The 15,005-nt window shown below is 31.3% G+C and overlaps 1 protein-coding gene across 1 annotated transcript in view; it reads left to right on the forward strand.

Annotated features, from left to right (window-relative positions):
* The first annotated feature begins 13,297 nt into the window (after window positions 1-13,297).
* Window positions 13,298-15,005, forward strand: part of tcf7l1a (transcription factor 7 like 1a) — a 35,346-nt gene continuing 33,638 nt past the window's right edge. Inside the window, exons 1-3 of the mRNA XM_051121724.1 lie at window positions 13,298-14,053; window positions 14,148-14,220; window positions 14,305-14,432. Coding sequence (XP_050977681.1) covers window positions 13,868-14,053; window positions 14,148-14,220; window positions 14,305-14,432 — 387 coding nt within the window. The 5' untranslated portion in view covers window positions 13,298-13,867. The remainder of the gene's footprint in view (window positions 14,054-14,147; window positions 14,221-14,304; window positions 14,433-15,005) is intronic.

Genomic DNA, 15,005 nt, shown 5'->3' on the forward strand with positions numbered 1-15,005 from the left:
TAATTACAATTCTCTCTAATTATATATTGAAATTGAATTAAAATACATTGTGTAATATAACTAAAGTTTGCTTTAAATCATTATTTACTGTGCATATATAAAAATTAAACAGTTTATAATTATATATATTTATAAATATAAATCACAAATTTTAAATAATAAATGTTAAAAAAGTAAAATTAGTTTCTAAACGACTTAAAATACATATATTAAGGTACTTTCAGTAGAGTAAAATAATTTCAATTATTATAATTTAAAATATAATCTATAAACAGAAATATTTTATAAATATAGATTGCAATATTTAAATAATACATGTAAAAACAATCATTTACATTTAAATTCTATAAAGTTAAATACTTTATATATACATTGAAACTATTGAAAATACTTATACTTAAGTATTTTAGGTAGTTTATATATATGTGTGTGTGTGTGTGTATATATAATGTACATATTTTTAATTTTAGTGAAATTCATTTTTAAAATTTAAAATGCATATATAAGTATTTTCAGTAGTTTCTATATATGTGTGTATATATAATGTACTTATTTTCAATAGAGTTTCAATAAAAAGGTTTGTTTTAAATAGTTAATATTACTTATATAATCTATAAAAATATTATTTTATAAATATACATTTATATATATGAATATAAATTAAAATATTTCCAATAATAAATGGTAAAAAAAAAAATCATTTACATTTAAATTCTATTAAGTTTAATATTTTTATATGTATATATATATATACATTGAAACTACATTGAAAATACTTAGATATGTAAGTATTTTAGGTAGATGTGTGTGTGTGTGTGTGTGTGTGTGTGTGTGTGTGTGTGTGTGTGTGTGTGTGTGTACTTATTTTTATCTTAATTTTTACATTTTTAAATACTTATATAAGTATTTTCAATAGAGTTGTAATAAAATAAATGTTTGTTTTAAATAGTTAATACACTTACATAATCTATAAAATATTTTCTAAATATATGTTAATAAATATAAATTAAAATATTTCAATAATAAATGGTAAAAAAAAGGATTTACATTTAACTTATAATCAAAATATGTAAATAAACTGTAATATTTCATATGTATATGTATAATGTATTTAGCTTTAATTTTTATTAAATGAATTTTTTAACTACTTAAAACACTTAAATCTCTAAAACTATTTGCAATAGTTTAAAAAATTAAATTTAAATTAAACTGTGTAATTATTTTTTACATTTAAAATATATACCGTATATATATATATATATATATATACATATATATATACATATATATATATATATATATATATACATACATATATATATATATATATATATATATATATATATATATATACATATACATATACATATATTTAATATTAATATAAATTATATAATATATTTGTGAAGGTAATTTAAATGAGTACATAAAAAATTATTAATACATAAAAAATAATTAATACATTTTGCAATTTTATTTGAATTCTGTTATTATATTTGAATATTTAGAATATTTAGAACATTTTTAAATATGTAATTAAATATAATGTAAATTTGCATATTCTCCTTGTATTCTGGATTTTTCTGCCAGAACAGGGGTGTATGAGGGTTTATGCTAACCCAGTTCCTCTAAAAAGAAAGGTTTTAATCTACTTTCAACAACCAATTTGGACTTTACCCACCTCTGTACAAGTGGATTAAAATGAAGCCATTGCAGTGCACTTTAACTGCTGACCAATACTCTTTACACCAGCATACTAACTAGTTTAGCCAGCATGACAGTACTTTTGCCATCCTGGTTGAATAGTGTAAGCTTTTAATATGCTGATTCACCAACTAGACCAGCATAAACCATCTTAGACTAGCATGGAGATGAGTTTTTGTGGGTATCTGTAGAGTCGGGCACAGTTAAAAAGGCACCAAGTGGTACATGGGTTTAGTAAAGAGTACTGAAGCGAAAACAATCTGATATCATGACTAATTGTTTTAATAAGGCTTAGCATTCCAAAAACATTATAATCCAATTCAAAGTAGACCACATGAGAAACAGACCACTGTAAAATTCAACTTTAACCCACAGATTCAGAAAATGTTCAGCAAATTGATCTATATATTTATTTTTTCTATATATTTATTATCTTTATATTTATATTTAATAAATAAAATGACATTTAGTTAAAATATTTAAAGATATTTGATATAATTTTCTATTAATTACTGAAACAAAAATAACAAGTGATTAAATAACAAGTACAATATATTTAGTAATATTGTTAATTTATTTTATAAATATCTATTTACCTGTGTGTGTGTGTGTGTGTATATATATATATATATATATATATATATATATATATATATATATGGGTGAGTGACGTGACGCCTACATTTTCTGTCCGATTGAATTTTTTTTTAGTTGAAAAATGTTTAAAATGGTACAAAGATGCCATATATATGAAGTACCTCTCTTATGTATGGACCCATTTTAACTTTTCAAAAAAGATTAGTTATTTGTAATTTTTCTGCTATTCAAAAGCGTCAAAATATCATTTGGTGCGACTGTCCAGCCATAACTGCTGTTTTATCAGTTTAACTGTAACTGTTGTATAATCTGAATTTATTTAGATTAATTTTCTGCACTATTTGGCATGATTTCCAAAGTGCTTTGTAACCTTGTATAAAATTGCTAAGAATTTGTATTTATATTTCCATCATAATATACAAACAAACTTTGTCCGATGATCATGTGGTGCGACCATCAAGAAACTACCTTTTTGGGACTTCTATGTAAATTAATTTAAAGATAAGACTTTGCATCATATAGCAATTTGAAGGTTTTCAAGCAGGTTTGTAACTCTCTTTCAAATTTAGGGAAAAAAAAAAACCTTTTTAACAGCTGGTATGTAGTGACCACATTAGGATATCATGTAGTATGACTTCAAAAAAAATGAAAACAATGAATATTGAGCTATTTCTACAAGTATTCATTTTTATTATAAATTTCATAGTGATCTTTTGTGAGAAGCTAGCTTGTTCTGTTTAGGTGGCCAATTCTGTGCTTGTAAATTTTGACTGAATTTGAAGTATCATGTGGTGTGACCAAATACCATGTGGTGTGACCACTTCAAAGTGTTTTCCATTATAGATTTATGTCCCAGATTGGCAAGTTTTGTGCTTTTATATTCAACTGATGGTTTATATACATAAAATACTTTATTTTAGTATAATGTGGAACAGATTTTTATGCAGTTTGGATCATTTTAGACAGTTTATGTTTAATCTTTGTACAATATGAAAAAAAAAAGAATTTCGAGCATATAATTTTAGTTTGGTAATTATGCAATTGCGTAATAAAATAATAAAATATTATATAATTTATCATTAATAACTATTTTAAGATATTTTATCAGATTCCACTGCCAAGCTAAGTAAAATAAATGCTCGCCAATTCTGATCCTGCATTCAAGCACAAACTTCAGATTTCATTTTCTACTGTAAGAAAGATTTTCATGCTTTCATCTCAGAACCTAAGCCAGCAACCGCCCGCTACTTTAAATTGACCCATCGCAAAAACCCGCCCCCCTCAGTTACTGTTGCTATGTCCGACAAACCATGGCACTTTTATGCCACACATCATGTTCTCATGCAGTGAAAAATACATCAAAAAGCAAAGAGGACACTGACAACACGACAACATACAAAACAGAGCTGGTTACTTTTGGTATGAAACAAAGTGTACGTGTTCAAATTTTAAAATTCAAACAACAAATACTGTTTTGTGGCTCTTTAATGTGTCCTGACGGATCGCTGTAGCTCCTCAGGTCAAGCGGCACCTGAATCGATCATCTTTTCATCTTTACTAGTTATAACACGAAATAAACATTAATGAACATCAGAAGGTATCTTGTTTCACCCGTGAAAAGATGTCAGTACACACCATTTTTCACGTTCAAATATTTTCTACTCTCCTGTCTGGTTTGTTGGATGGACAAAACGGCGTATTTGGTGTTATGATTGGTCAGATCGCCTGTTAATTAAACTCCCAGGTAGCGAAGGGTCAACTGAGCAGCCAAGATTGAGCAAAGTTCAGAAATAACTGGGGCTAAAGAAATGCCTACAGCTAATGCCATGTGGTACACTTTTCACACATCTCTAAATAGATTTTTAATGATATAAGGCCTTTGCATCATTTGGAGCGACCACTCATCATATGTAGCGACCAATAATAGGAATAACTGTATTAAAATAAAATATATAATTTCAGTGGTTGAAATATGAAACACTGCTACAGCATGCTTAAGTGAATGGTTTTTTTAAAAACATTTTTATCAGTTTTATGCAATTTACAAAAAAAAATAGTCAGCTAACTACATTTAAGAAGGCAACTGAAATTATAAAACAAAAATATGAGACCATTATTTACTAATCACTTTAATTACTGAGAACATCTAAAAAAATATTAAGCATGTTTAGAAAACAAATTACTTTCAATATAAATCATGGTCGCACCACATGACATTTTTTAAAGCTATGACCAATTCACAGAGATGTAAAAGCACTAACATCACTTAATTTTAAAATTTAATATGAAATTAAGTATGCTGTTTTATATGAAATTATGTTCTGTCTTATGAAAGTGAAATGGTTTTTGAAAAGGGACTTTTAAATTTTAACTAACCTGCAATCGGTTGGTTGGCAAACTTTTCTTAGAAAAACGCCACGTTCATACTTTTGCAACTAATGTCGTCATGTCTGGCGTGCCATTCAGAGCCTCTAAACATCTCAAAATAGTGTTACCTAAATACTCTGTGATTACGCAAACACCTACATCTTCCTTGCAAAGCGAGAATGTGTCGTAACCGTAAAATATTATACTATTATACTGCGGCATCCACAGATGGTATGAATATAGTTCCCTTTTGCATCCTAGCTGTTTTTGTGTGTTTTACAGCTTAAGCTTTTTACATCCTGTCCAGGTGAAACGGCACTCTATTATTTATGGCTCGTATAAAAATGTGCCTGTTCCCACGTGCTGTTGAAAGTTTTATTGTGTTAATTATACATTGGCCCGGAGTCTGGAGGCCTGCTTAGAAAGTGAAGGTAATTGTGTCAAAAGGGAGGTTCAACACGTGTGTGAGGGCTTTAGCTCACGCCCAGAGCATTTGCATCTTTTTCTGCTGTCTTTTACAGTTGCTTTCATGGATTTTGCATGACGGGACATGTCCTGAGTGACAAACAGCTCTCATTGGTGGTAATGATGTTTTAATGGGTACACAATGTCTCTGTTTAAACTATTGAATCTGTACTTTCAGTAGTAGGAATCAATGGCCATAAACAGCAAAAAACCAAGCAGAAAACAAAACAGCAGTGTAACTCCAATGTAATCCATTTGAAAACACAGCCAAGTCAGAAAGTCTCTATTCTTGCCTGTACGTACAATTTGTACCCATTATATACACTACCATTCAAAAATAAAATGCAAAACGTAGTTTTTAAAATATGTAAATATATATATTTTTAAAAAAGTTATACATTTTTAAAATATATATATCTGTGACAAGAAAATAACCGTTTTATATTTTATAATAATCTTATTTTTTTCGCAAATGGACAATATAAATGTATATTTAATAAATATAAAAATGAGGAAATATAAGCACCTAAAATATATTTAAAAAAAAAGATATTTATGTAAATATATCTTAAAATTAATATTAGCAGTTTATTAGTTATTTAGTATATTGAATTTTTTTGAAAATATATCTGGAGAAGGATATACATTTTAAATCTTAAAATATAGGGTAAATGTTTTAAGATGTAGAAATAATTGATTTGCATAAATACACTGACCAAAATTATTAACGTAACACTTTTGTTTTTGCTCCCATTTTTCATGAGCTGAACTCAAAGATCTAAGACTTTTTCTATGTACACAAAAGGCCTATTTCTCTCAAATATTGTTCACAAATCTGTCTAAATCTGTGTTAGTGAGCACTTCTCCTTTGCCGAGATAATCCATCCACCTCTCAGGTGTGGCATATCAGGATGCTGATTAGACAGCATGATTATTGCACAGGTGTGCCTTAGGCTGGCCACAATAAAAGGCCACTCTAAAATGTGCAGTTTTCCTGTATTGGGAGGGTCCAGGGGGGTCTGAAAACCAGTCAGTATCTGGTGTGACCACCATTTGCCTCACGCAGTGCAACACATCTCCTTTGCATAGAGTTGATCAGGTTGTTGATTGTGGCCTGTGGAATGTTGGTCCACTACTCTTCAATGGCTGTGCAAAGTTGCTGGATATTGTCAGTAACTGGAACGTGCTGTCGTATACGCCGATCCAGAGCATCCCAAACATGCTCAATGGGCGATGTGTCCGGTGAGTATGCTGGCCATGCCAGAACTGGGATGTTTTCAGCTTCCAGGAATTGTGTACAGATTCTTGCAACATGGCTCCGTGCATTATCATGCTGCAGCATGAGGTGATGGTCGTGGATGAATGGCAAAACAATGGGCCTCAGGATCTTGTCACGGTATCTCATATCATTCAAAGTGCCATCAATAAAATGCACTTGTGTTCGTTGTCCATAACATACACCTGCCCATACCATAACCCCACCACCACCATGGGCCACTCGATCCACAATGTTGACATCAGCAAACCGCTCACCCACACAACCCCATACACGCTGTCTGCCATCTGCCCTGTAGAGTGAAAACCAGGATTCATCCGTGAAGAGAACACCTCTCCAAAGTGCCAGACGCCATCGAATGTGAGCATTTGCCCACTCAAGTCAGTTACTGCAGTCGAACGCAGTCAGGTCGAGACCCCGATGAGGACAACGAGCATGCAGATGAGCTTCCCTGAGATGGTTTCTGACAGTTTGTGCAGAAATTCTTTGGTTATGTAAACCGATTATTGTAGCAGCTGTCCGGGTGGCTGGTCTCAGATGGTCTTGGAGGTGAAGATGCTGGATGTGGAGGTCCTGGGCTGGTGTGGTTACACGTGGTCTGCGGTTGTGAGGCCGGTCGGATGTACTGCCAAATTCTCTGAAACGTCTTTGAAGACAGCTTATGGTAGAGAAATGAACATTCAATTCATGGGCAACAGCTCTGATGGACATTCCTGCAGTCAGCATGCCAATTGCACGCTCCCTCAAAACTTGCGACATCTGTGGCATTGTGCTGTGTGATAAAACTGCACATTGTGGCCTTTTATTGTGGCCAGCCTAAGGCACACCTGTGCAATAATCACGCTGTCTAATCAGCATCTTGATATGCCACACCTGTGAGGTGGATGGATTATCTCGGCAAAGGAGAAGTGCTCACTAACACAGATTTAGACAGATTTGTGAGCAATATTTGAGAGAAATTGGTCTTTTGTGTACATAGAAAAAGTCTTAGATCTTTGAGTTCAGCTAATGAAAAATGGGGGCAAAAACAAAAGCGTTGTGTTTATAATTTTGGTCAGTGTATATTTTCTGTGGCAAGAAAATACCTGTTAAATTTTATAATAGTCTTAATTTTTTAAGGAAATGGACAATATAAGTATATTTACATTTAATAAATATATATAAAAGAAGGAAATTTAAACCACCAAAATGTATTGAAAATATATTTTTATGTAAATATATTTTAAAATTATTATTAGTTCTTTTTTGGGGGGGGGGGGTGTATTTAGAATTTTTTTGAAAATATATCTGGGGAAGGAGATACATTTTAAATCTTAAAATATAGGGTACTTTTTTAAGATGTATAGAAATAAATAAATTAGCATAAATATACCTGTTAAATTTTATAATAATCTTAATTTTTTTAAGCAAATGGAGGATATAAGTATATTTAGATTTAATAAATATATATAAAATGAGCAAATGTAAGCAACTAAAATGTATTAAAAATATAGAAATGTATAACAATATATATTTGTTATTATTTTAAATTTTAGATCTTAAAATATTGGGTAGTTTTTTTAAAAGATATATAGAAATAAACAGATTTGCGTAAATATATTTTCAGTGATATATATATATATATTAATTTTCAAAAATCATGAATCTATGTTATCATGTTTTTATTGTTTTATTGTGTTAGCTGTTTTGTTTTTGTTTTGTTTTTTTACTTAATTCAGATAACCCAACTGCAGTTTGATTGAGATTAATTGGAATGCAGAATGAGAAAACATTATTTTTAAAAACTGAGTTATGTGTTTTTGGCCGATGAGTTCTTCATATATCTATACACATGGGAAACTTAGGGTTAGTGGTTTGTTGAAATCACTAACCCTTAGTATAAGCAAAAAATAGTTATGCTTCTCTTAACAAAGACCACTAATAATGCTACAACGTTATATCATGTGAAAGTTGATTATGAATTGTCTGCGAATGTCATTCTCAGGACGGGTCACAGAAGATGAAAGCAGAAGAAGCTAGCGGTGAACCCAGGATTGACCTCTCACATGTGCAGAATGAGGGAAAGCTTTGTTTCAGATTGTCTTAAAATAGGAACTAGTTCCTCATTTTTCTCCTGGATTATTCAGAATATAACAGTCAACAGTTTGCTGGTGGGAAATGAATTTTGCCGGCCCTACAAAACCGAGAATCTCTCTCACGTCTTTGGTTGATTTAATACAGTGCTGATTCGGCTCATCACTTCTCATTTTGCTTTGATTACACAACAAAAGGACAGAAATAAGGTGTTAAAACATGAAAGCGACCGAATTTTGTGGCACAAAAAAAGTAGGGTAGGATGAGAGGGAGAAGAAATGGCAGGTAATGCAATATTCATGCGCATGAGGCAGATTTGCCTTTAGTTCTCGTGATTAGAGGAGGGAAATCTTCGCCCGGCCCGTCTTCTTAGAGGACGGATGCATTAATGGCAAGTTGTTATTTTTTTTGGTACTTTCAGAGACGAGAGAAGATGTGGCTTAATCAAGGAGATGCACTTCTCCTTCCCCTGCTCTTTGATGTTGTGAAAAGACGTCCACGGTTAACCCTGAGTGTGCAGTGGCAGAGTATTTCTCTTTTAAGCCTGAGATGATGAAAGCGATGGTGCCGTGGTGGCGCTGTATCAGGGGGAGTCCAGCTTCTCTCGAAAAAGAGATGTGACCCTGATTGAAATGAGGAACATATTTGATCTTGAAATGAAGTGCTTTCTTGCTTTGCACTAATGCACTCATCTTTGATCATCAAACGTAATTGATATTACCACATTGCCTTTAAAGCGCACGGAACGACACGCCACCGTATTGTCCGGAGAATATTGGATGTTCATTGTGTTGGATAGTTTCAGATGAGATCAGCACCAGTGTATGAAATAGTGCAAATTGTGACAACAAAATGCATGCAAATGCAAAAAAAAAAAAAAAAAAAAAAAAGATATTTCTAAAGTTGTAAATCAAGATTAGTGGAGGATGTTTTACAAGATACTATTTCACACTTTCTGCTTGATAATTTCACGTTTAATGTGCCTTTTTTTGTGAAATTTACTAGCAATTTCAGTATTAGGACAATATAAATATGTGTAGATATCTATAAATAAGGAAATATTACTAACTAAAACATTATATATATATATATATATATATATATACATGCATACATACAATTTGTTTAAATAAATATATAGAAAATAATGGAGAATAATTAGGTATATATTATATATATATATATATATATATATATATTTAATGTAAATACATTTTAAATCAATATTTTTATTTATCTATTTATTATTATTTTTTATTTATATATATATATATATATATATATCTCTTGGGAAAGGGAAATAACTTTTCACATTTAATGTGTTATGTGGCTTTTTTATTAAATTTACTAGCAATTTCAGTCTTAGGACAATTTTAATTTAAATATGTGTAGTTATCTATAATTAAGGAAATATTGTAGTATATATATATATATATATATACACACACACATATACATACAGAAATCTAGCAATATATATTTAATAAAAACTTACATAGAACAATGTAAGAAAAAAAGAAAATGTAAGTAAAGTTTTAACCTAAAATGTACTGAAAATATATTAATGTAAATATGTTTTAAATCAATATTTTTTTATGTATGTATGTATTTATTTATTTATTTATTTATTATTATTAGGCTAGTATTATTATTTTAGATTTTTCTTAAATATTTATCTTGGGAAGGGAAATAACTTCACATTTAATTGTGGCTTTTTTATGAAATTTACTAGCAATTTTAATCTTGGCAATTGAAATATGTCTAGATATGTATAAATAAGGACATATAAGTAAATAACTTCCTCTCTCTCTCTCTCTCTCTCTCTATATATATATATATATATAAGGAAATATAAGTGCAGAACTTACGATGTAGTGAAAATATATGCATGTAAATATAATTTTAAATCATTATGGTATTAATTTATGTATATATATTTTGAATTTTAAAAATATGTATATTTGGGAAGGGAAACTAAATCTTAAATCTTATCTCTAAATCTTATTAAATCATTTAATAATGTTTAATACACACACACACACACATATATATATACATATACATATTTGTTTAAGGTTGTATTTAAAAATATATTTATCATTTGGAAATTAAAACATTCAATATTAATATTTTCACCTTTATTCAGTGTGCATATTTTGAAATATTTTTTTCAGTGGGTATATAGGAGCCAGTATATTATATTCTGAAGTTCTGCCAGTCATTCAAGACTCACAAAACTGTTCTACACGCACCTGTTCCCAGTGCTCGATTTGATTAACCCCTCTCGTTTTATTTATTTGGTTTCAAATCTATTCAAATTTTTTGGTTGGATGCAGAGATGGCGCTGAAGATGTGTTATTTATCCTTGGCCAACAGAGAGGAAATCTGGGAGTGAAATTCCCATGTCGCTGATAACCACAAAGTCAACATGTCAATAATTCATTGCTCATATGATTTAATATATCAGCATTTGAATTATTCATTCTCTTGGTTTCTCTCTCTCTCCACCTGAGAATCTACATCTGACTCTCCCAGCACTTTCATATTCATTTCAATCGGACTGCCGCTGAATGATTTATGGACGGCTGACTTGGCCATGCACTACATGTAAAAGGCCATCCGTGTTGATGGAAAAAACAAACATGGACACAGTCCGGAGTTTTTGCGCTGCTCTCACCAGCGGCCCCTTGAGAGGAGCACCAGAGGCAGTGAATGCTCTGGATGTGCAGGAGGATATAGAAAACCACACAAGAGTGAAAAATAGAAGCTTAATAGAGTTCAATAGGAGACAAACCAACAAAGATTGTAGATTGCATGTTCAGATAAAGAGACGTTTGGCTCACAATATAGTCTTAAACCACCTGTGGGAGAGAGAATCCACAGGTGAACCTGGACTGAGACCCTTAAAAAAACAGTCTGTTCAAAACCTGATTTGGTTTAAAGCAAACCTTTAAAAGAATCACTGTTTTAAGTCTGAAAGTCTCTGAAGTACATGCAGGTTTAGCTCAACCATCAAGTAGTTCAACCAGTTTTAAATCAGATCAAGCTTGGTAAAACTGTATGTTTCTATATGAAGTTTTGTTGTCTATTTCCAACAACCACCTCCTCCCCTATTTATCCTCCAACATGGAAAATGTCCCATATTGTAATCTACCCGCACAAAACAAGACGTGGGCTGAGGTGGCCTTTGAGTTCCTGCAACATCTGAACAAATGATTTTTATAATCAGACTACATCTGAGATCATCTGATTACAAATATTTTAAATAATAAACATTTAAACTATTGATTTTCATAATTATTATTGAGTCTTGATATTGGGTAGATACTGGGCAGATAGATAGAATATATTTGCATATGATATAGATAGATACAAAAATATATACGATATAAAAATACATACTTTAGATAAAAATATATACATATGTTATATAGATAAATGAAATGTATACATGTTATAGATAGAATGTATATGCATACGATATAGATAGATACAAAAATATATACATGTTATATAGATAGATAAAATATATACATACATTAGATAGATAAAATATATACATGTTATATAGATAGAATATATTTGCATATGATAGATGATAGATAAAAATATATACATGTTATATAGATAGATAAAATATATACATACATTAGATGAAATATATACATGTTATATAGATAGAATATATATGCATATGATAGATAAAATATATACGTTATATAGATCGAATATATATGCTTATGATAGATAGATAGATAGATAGATAAAGTATATACATTATATAGATAGATGAAATATATACATGTTATATAGATAGAATATATATGTATATGACAGATAGATATATAGATAGAAAGATAGATAAAATATATACATGTTATATAGATAGATAAAGTATATACATACATTGGATAGATGAAATATATACATGTTATATAGATAGAATATATATGTATATGATAGATAGATAGATAGATGAAATATATGTTATATAGATATAATATATATGCATATGATAGATAAAGTATATACGTTATATAGATAGAATATATATGCATATGATAGATAGATAGATAAATATATACATATGTTATATAGATAGATAAAGTATATACATACATTGGATAGATAGATGAAATACATGTTATATAGATAGAATATATATGTATATGATAGATAGATAGATAGATAAAATGTATACATATGTTATATAGATAAAGTATATACATACAGTGGATAGATAGATGAAATATATACATGTTATATAGATAGAATATATATGTATATGATAGATAGATGAAATATATACATGTTATATAGATAGAATATATATGTATATGATAGATAGATGAAAATATATACATAACATAGATGATAATATATTCAATAGATAAAAATATATATATTACATAAATAGATAGATAAAATATATACATATGTTATATAGATAGAATATATATGCATATGATAGATGAAATATGTTATATAGATAGAATATATATGCATATGATAGATAGAAGAAAATATATACATTACATAGATGATAATATATTCAATAGATAAAAATATATACATTAGATAGATAGATAGATAGATAGATAAAAATATACATAGATGTATGCGTTATATAGATAGAAAGATAGATGTATATGTATCATAATAATAGTAGTAGTAGTAGTAGTATGTGGTTGCTGTTGTTGTAATAAAGTTTATTTGTTTGAATCCTGGAGGTCTCTCTTTGAGAAGAGTTGACTGTCTCTTTAAGGGGGTTTGTCGTCTGAATAGAGTGTCGGTTTACATCTCAGACTCCTCCTCCTTCGTTCTGATGAGGGTGTTCCTTCCTTCTGCCCCAGTCCACTTCTATCATCCAGGGATACAAATGTTTCTTTATCCACATTCGAGTCTGTCACCGGAGCCGAATTATAAATATTAAACATACAGTCGGGACGGTTGTGGGCCTTCAATCAAACCATGGGATTGACACGCTGACACGGAGAGATTTGCGCGTTTGGAAGAGAAACTCTCAAGCAACTGGACTGGCTGAAACTTTGTCTCCACACCTTTGTTTCGCGAAACTTTTTTCGTGCATGACTTTCCGATCTCTGCAGGACTATCGGAAGATTCCAGCCACGCGAATGGATATTAAATGATGCCCGTGGACTGTTTTGGGGGTTTAGTTCAGTGTGGTTTTGTAGGAAGAAAACCCCAATCCACAACAACCCACACAGGCTTGCTGATCTGATCATGGGAAAACTGGGAACGTCTTGTTTTTTCTAGCCTCGGCACAATCGCGCTTGTAAGATTTGGGGTTAGTTCGGATTACAGCTCTTGCTGAGAGAAGAAAGTTTCGTTTTAATCAGACTTTTGGGTTTTTGAAGTGCCAACATGCCTCAGTTAAACGGAGGAGGTGGAGATGACCTAGGAGCAAATGATGAACTTATTTCCTTCAAAGATGAGGGTGAGCAAGAGGAGAAAATATCAGAGAATGTGTCGTCGGAGAGAGATCTGGACGAGGTGAAATCTTCCCTAGTGAACGAGTCCGAGAACAACAGCAGCTCGTCAGACTCCGAAGTAAGCAAAACAACTCCGTGCTATCATTTTAGTACACTGATGCATGCATGTAAGTGTGTAAAACTAAACCGATGCTTTATTTCCTAAATGCAAGCAAACAGACAGGCGTCCTCGAGCCAGACCAGAACTAGAAAGTTATGAGAAACAAAGAGAACACTTTGCGGAAGGTAAAAAAACAGCGGAGATGTATTCCTTGTGTTTGTGTTAGTGATTTGTGCATAGTAATAATTCATTTGTTGTCGCCCCTAAAGCTTTGAGACGACAACAAGATGGAGGATTTTTCAAGGGACCCCCTTACGCTGGTTATCCGTTTCTTATGATCCCAGATATTACGAATCCATACCTCTCCAACGGATCGCTATCTCCCAGCACACGAACGGTACGTGCCATTTCACTTTAAACGCAACTATCACCCTCATGACGTCACGCCGCGCTCCGTAAATTTTTCGGCTGCAAAAAAACTCGCGTTTCAATGCGCCACATTCTCCTCTTTGTTTGACTTTTTGCGTTAAGAGTCTCTTTTAAGCCTCAAAAACTAGCCAAGCTTTGTGTTCCAGGAGTTTACCGTTGTTTGTTACCACTTGTTGAGTCTTGAGCATGCATGTATTAGGAGGCCATTCTGATGCATTGCACAATAAGTCATTTACTTGGGCTCACCCGAGCACAAAAGAAGCCTTTATTCGCTGCCTCCAATGGCACGAAAATGGACTTTTCGCAGTGAGATGTCTGCACAATTAATTTTGTATTATCATAACAGGCGACAAACTGGAGGCAAGCCCAGGCAGATAGGATTCATCCAGCTTTTGGTGTCAGGAATGTGTCTTCACTCCTTTTGTTGTTGCGTGATAGGATGTTGCCCGGTTAGAGAGTCGAATTTACGACTGGGCGCATAGATATCGAAGCAGGAGGGTTCTGATTGCATGGTTTTATGGCTTATGTCATACAGACCTTT

Source organism: Labeo rohita, chromosome 10, assembly GCF_022985175.1.
Source record: "Labeo rohita strain BAU-BD-2019 chromosome 10, IGBB_LRoh.1.0, whole genome shotgun sequence".
Classification (NCBI taxonomy): domain Eukaryota; kingdom Metazoa; phylum Chordata; class Actinopteri; order Cypriniformes; family Cyprinidae; genus Labeo; species Labeo rohita.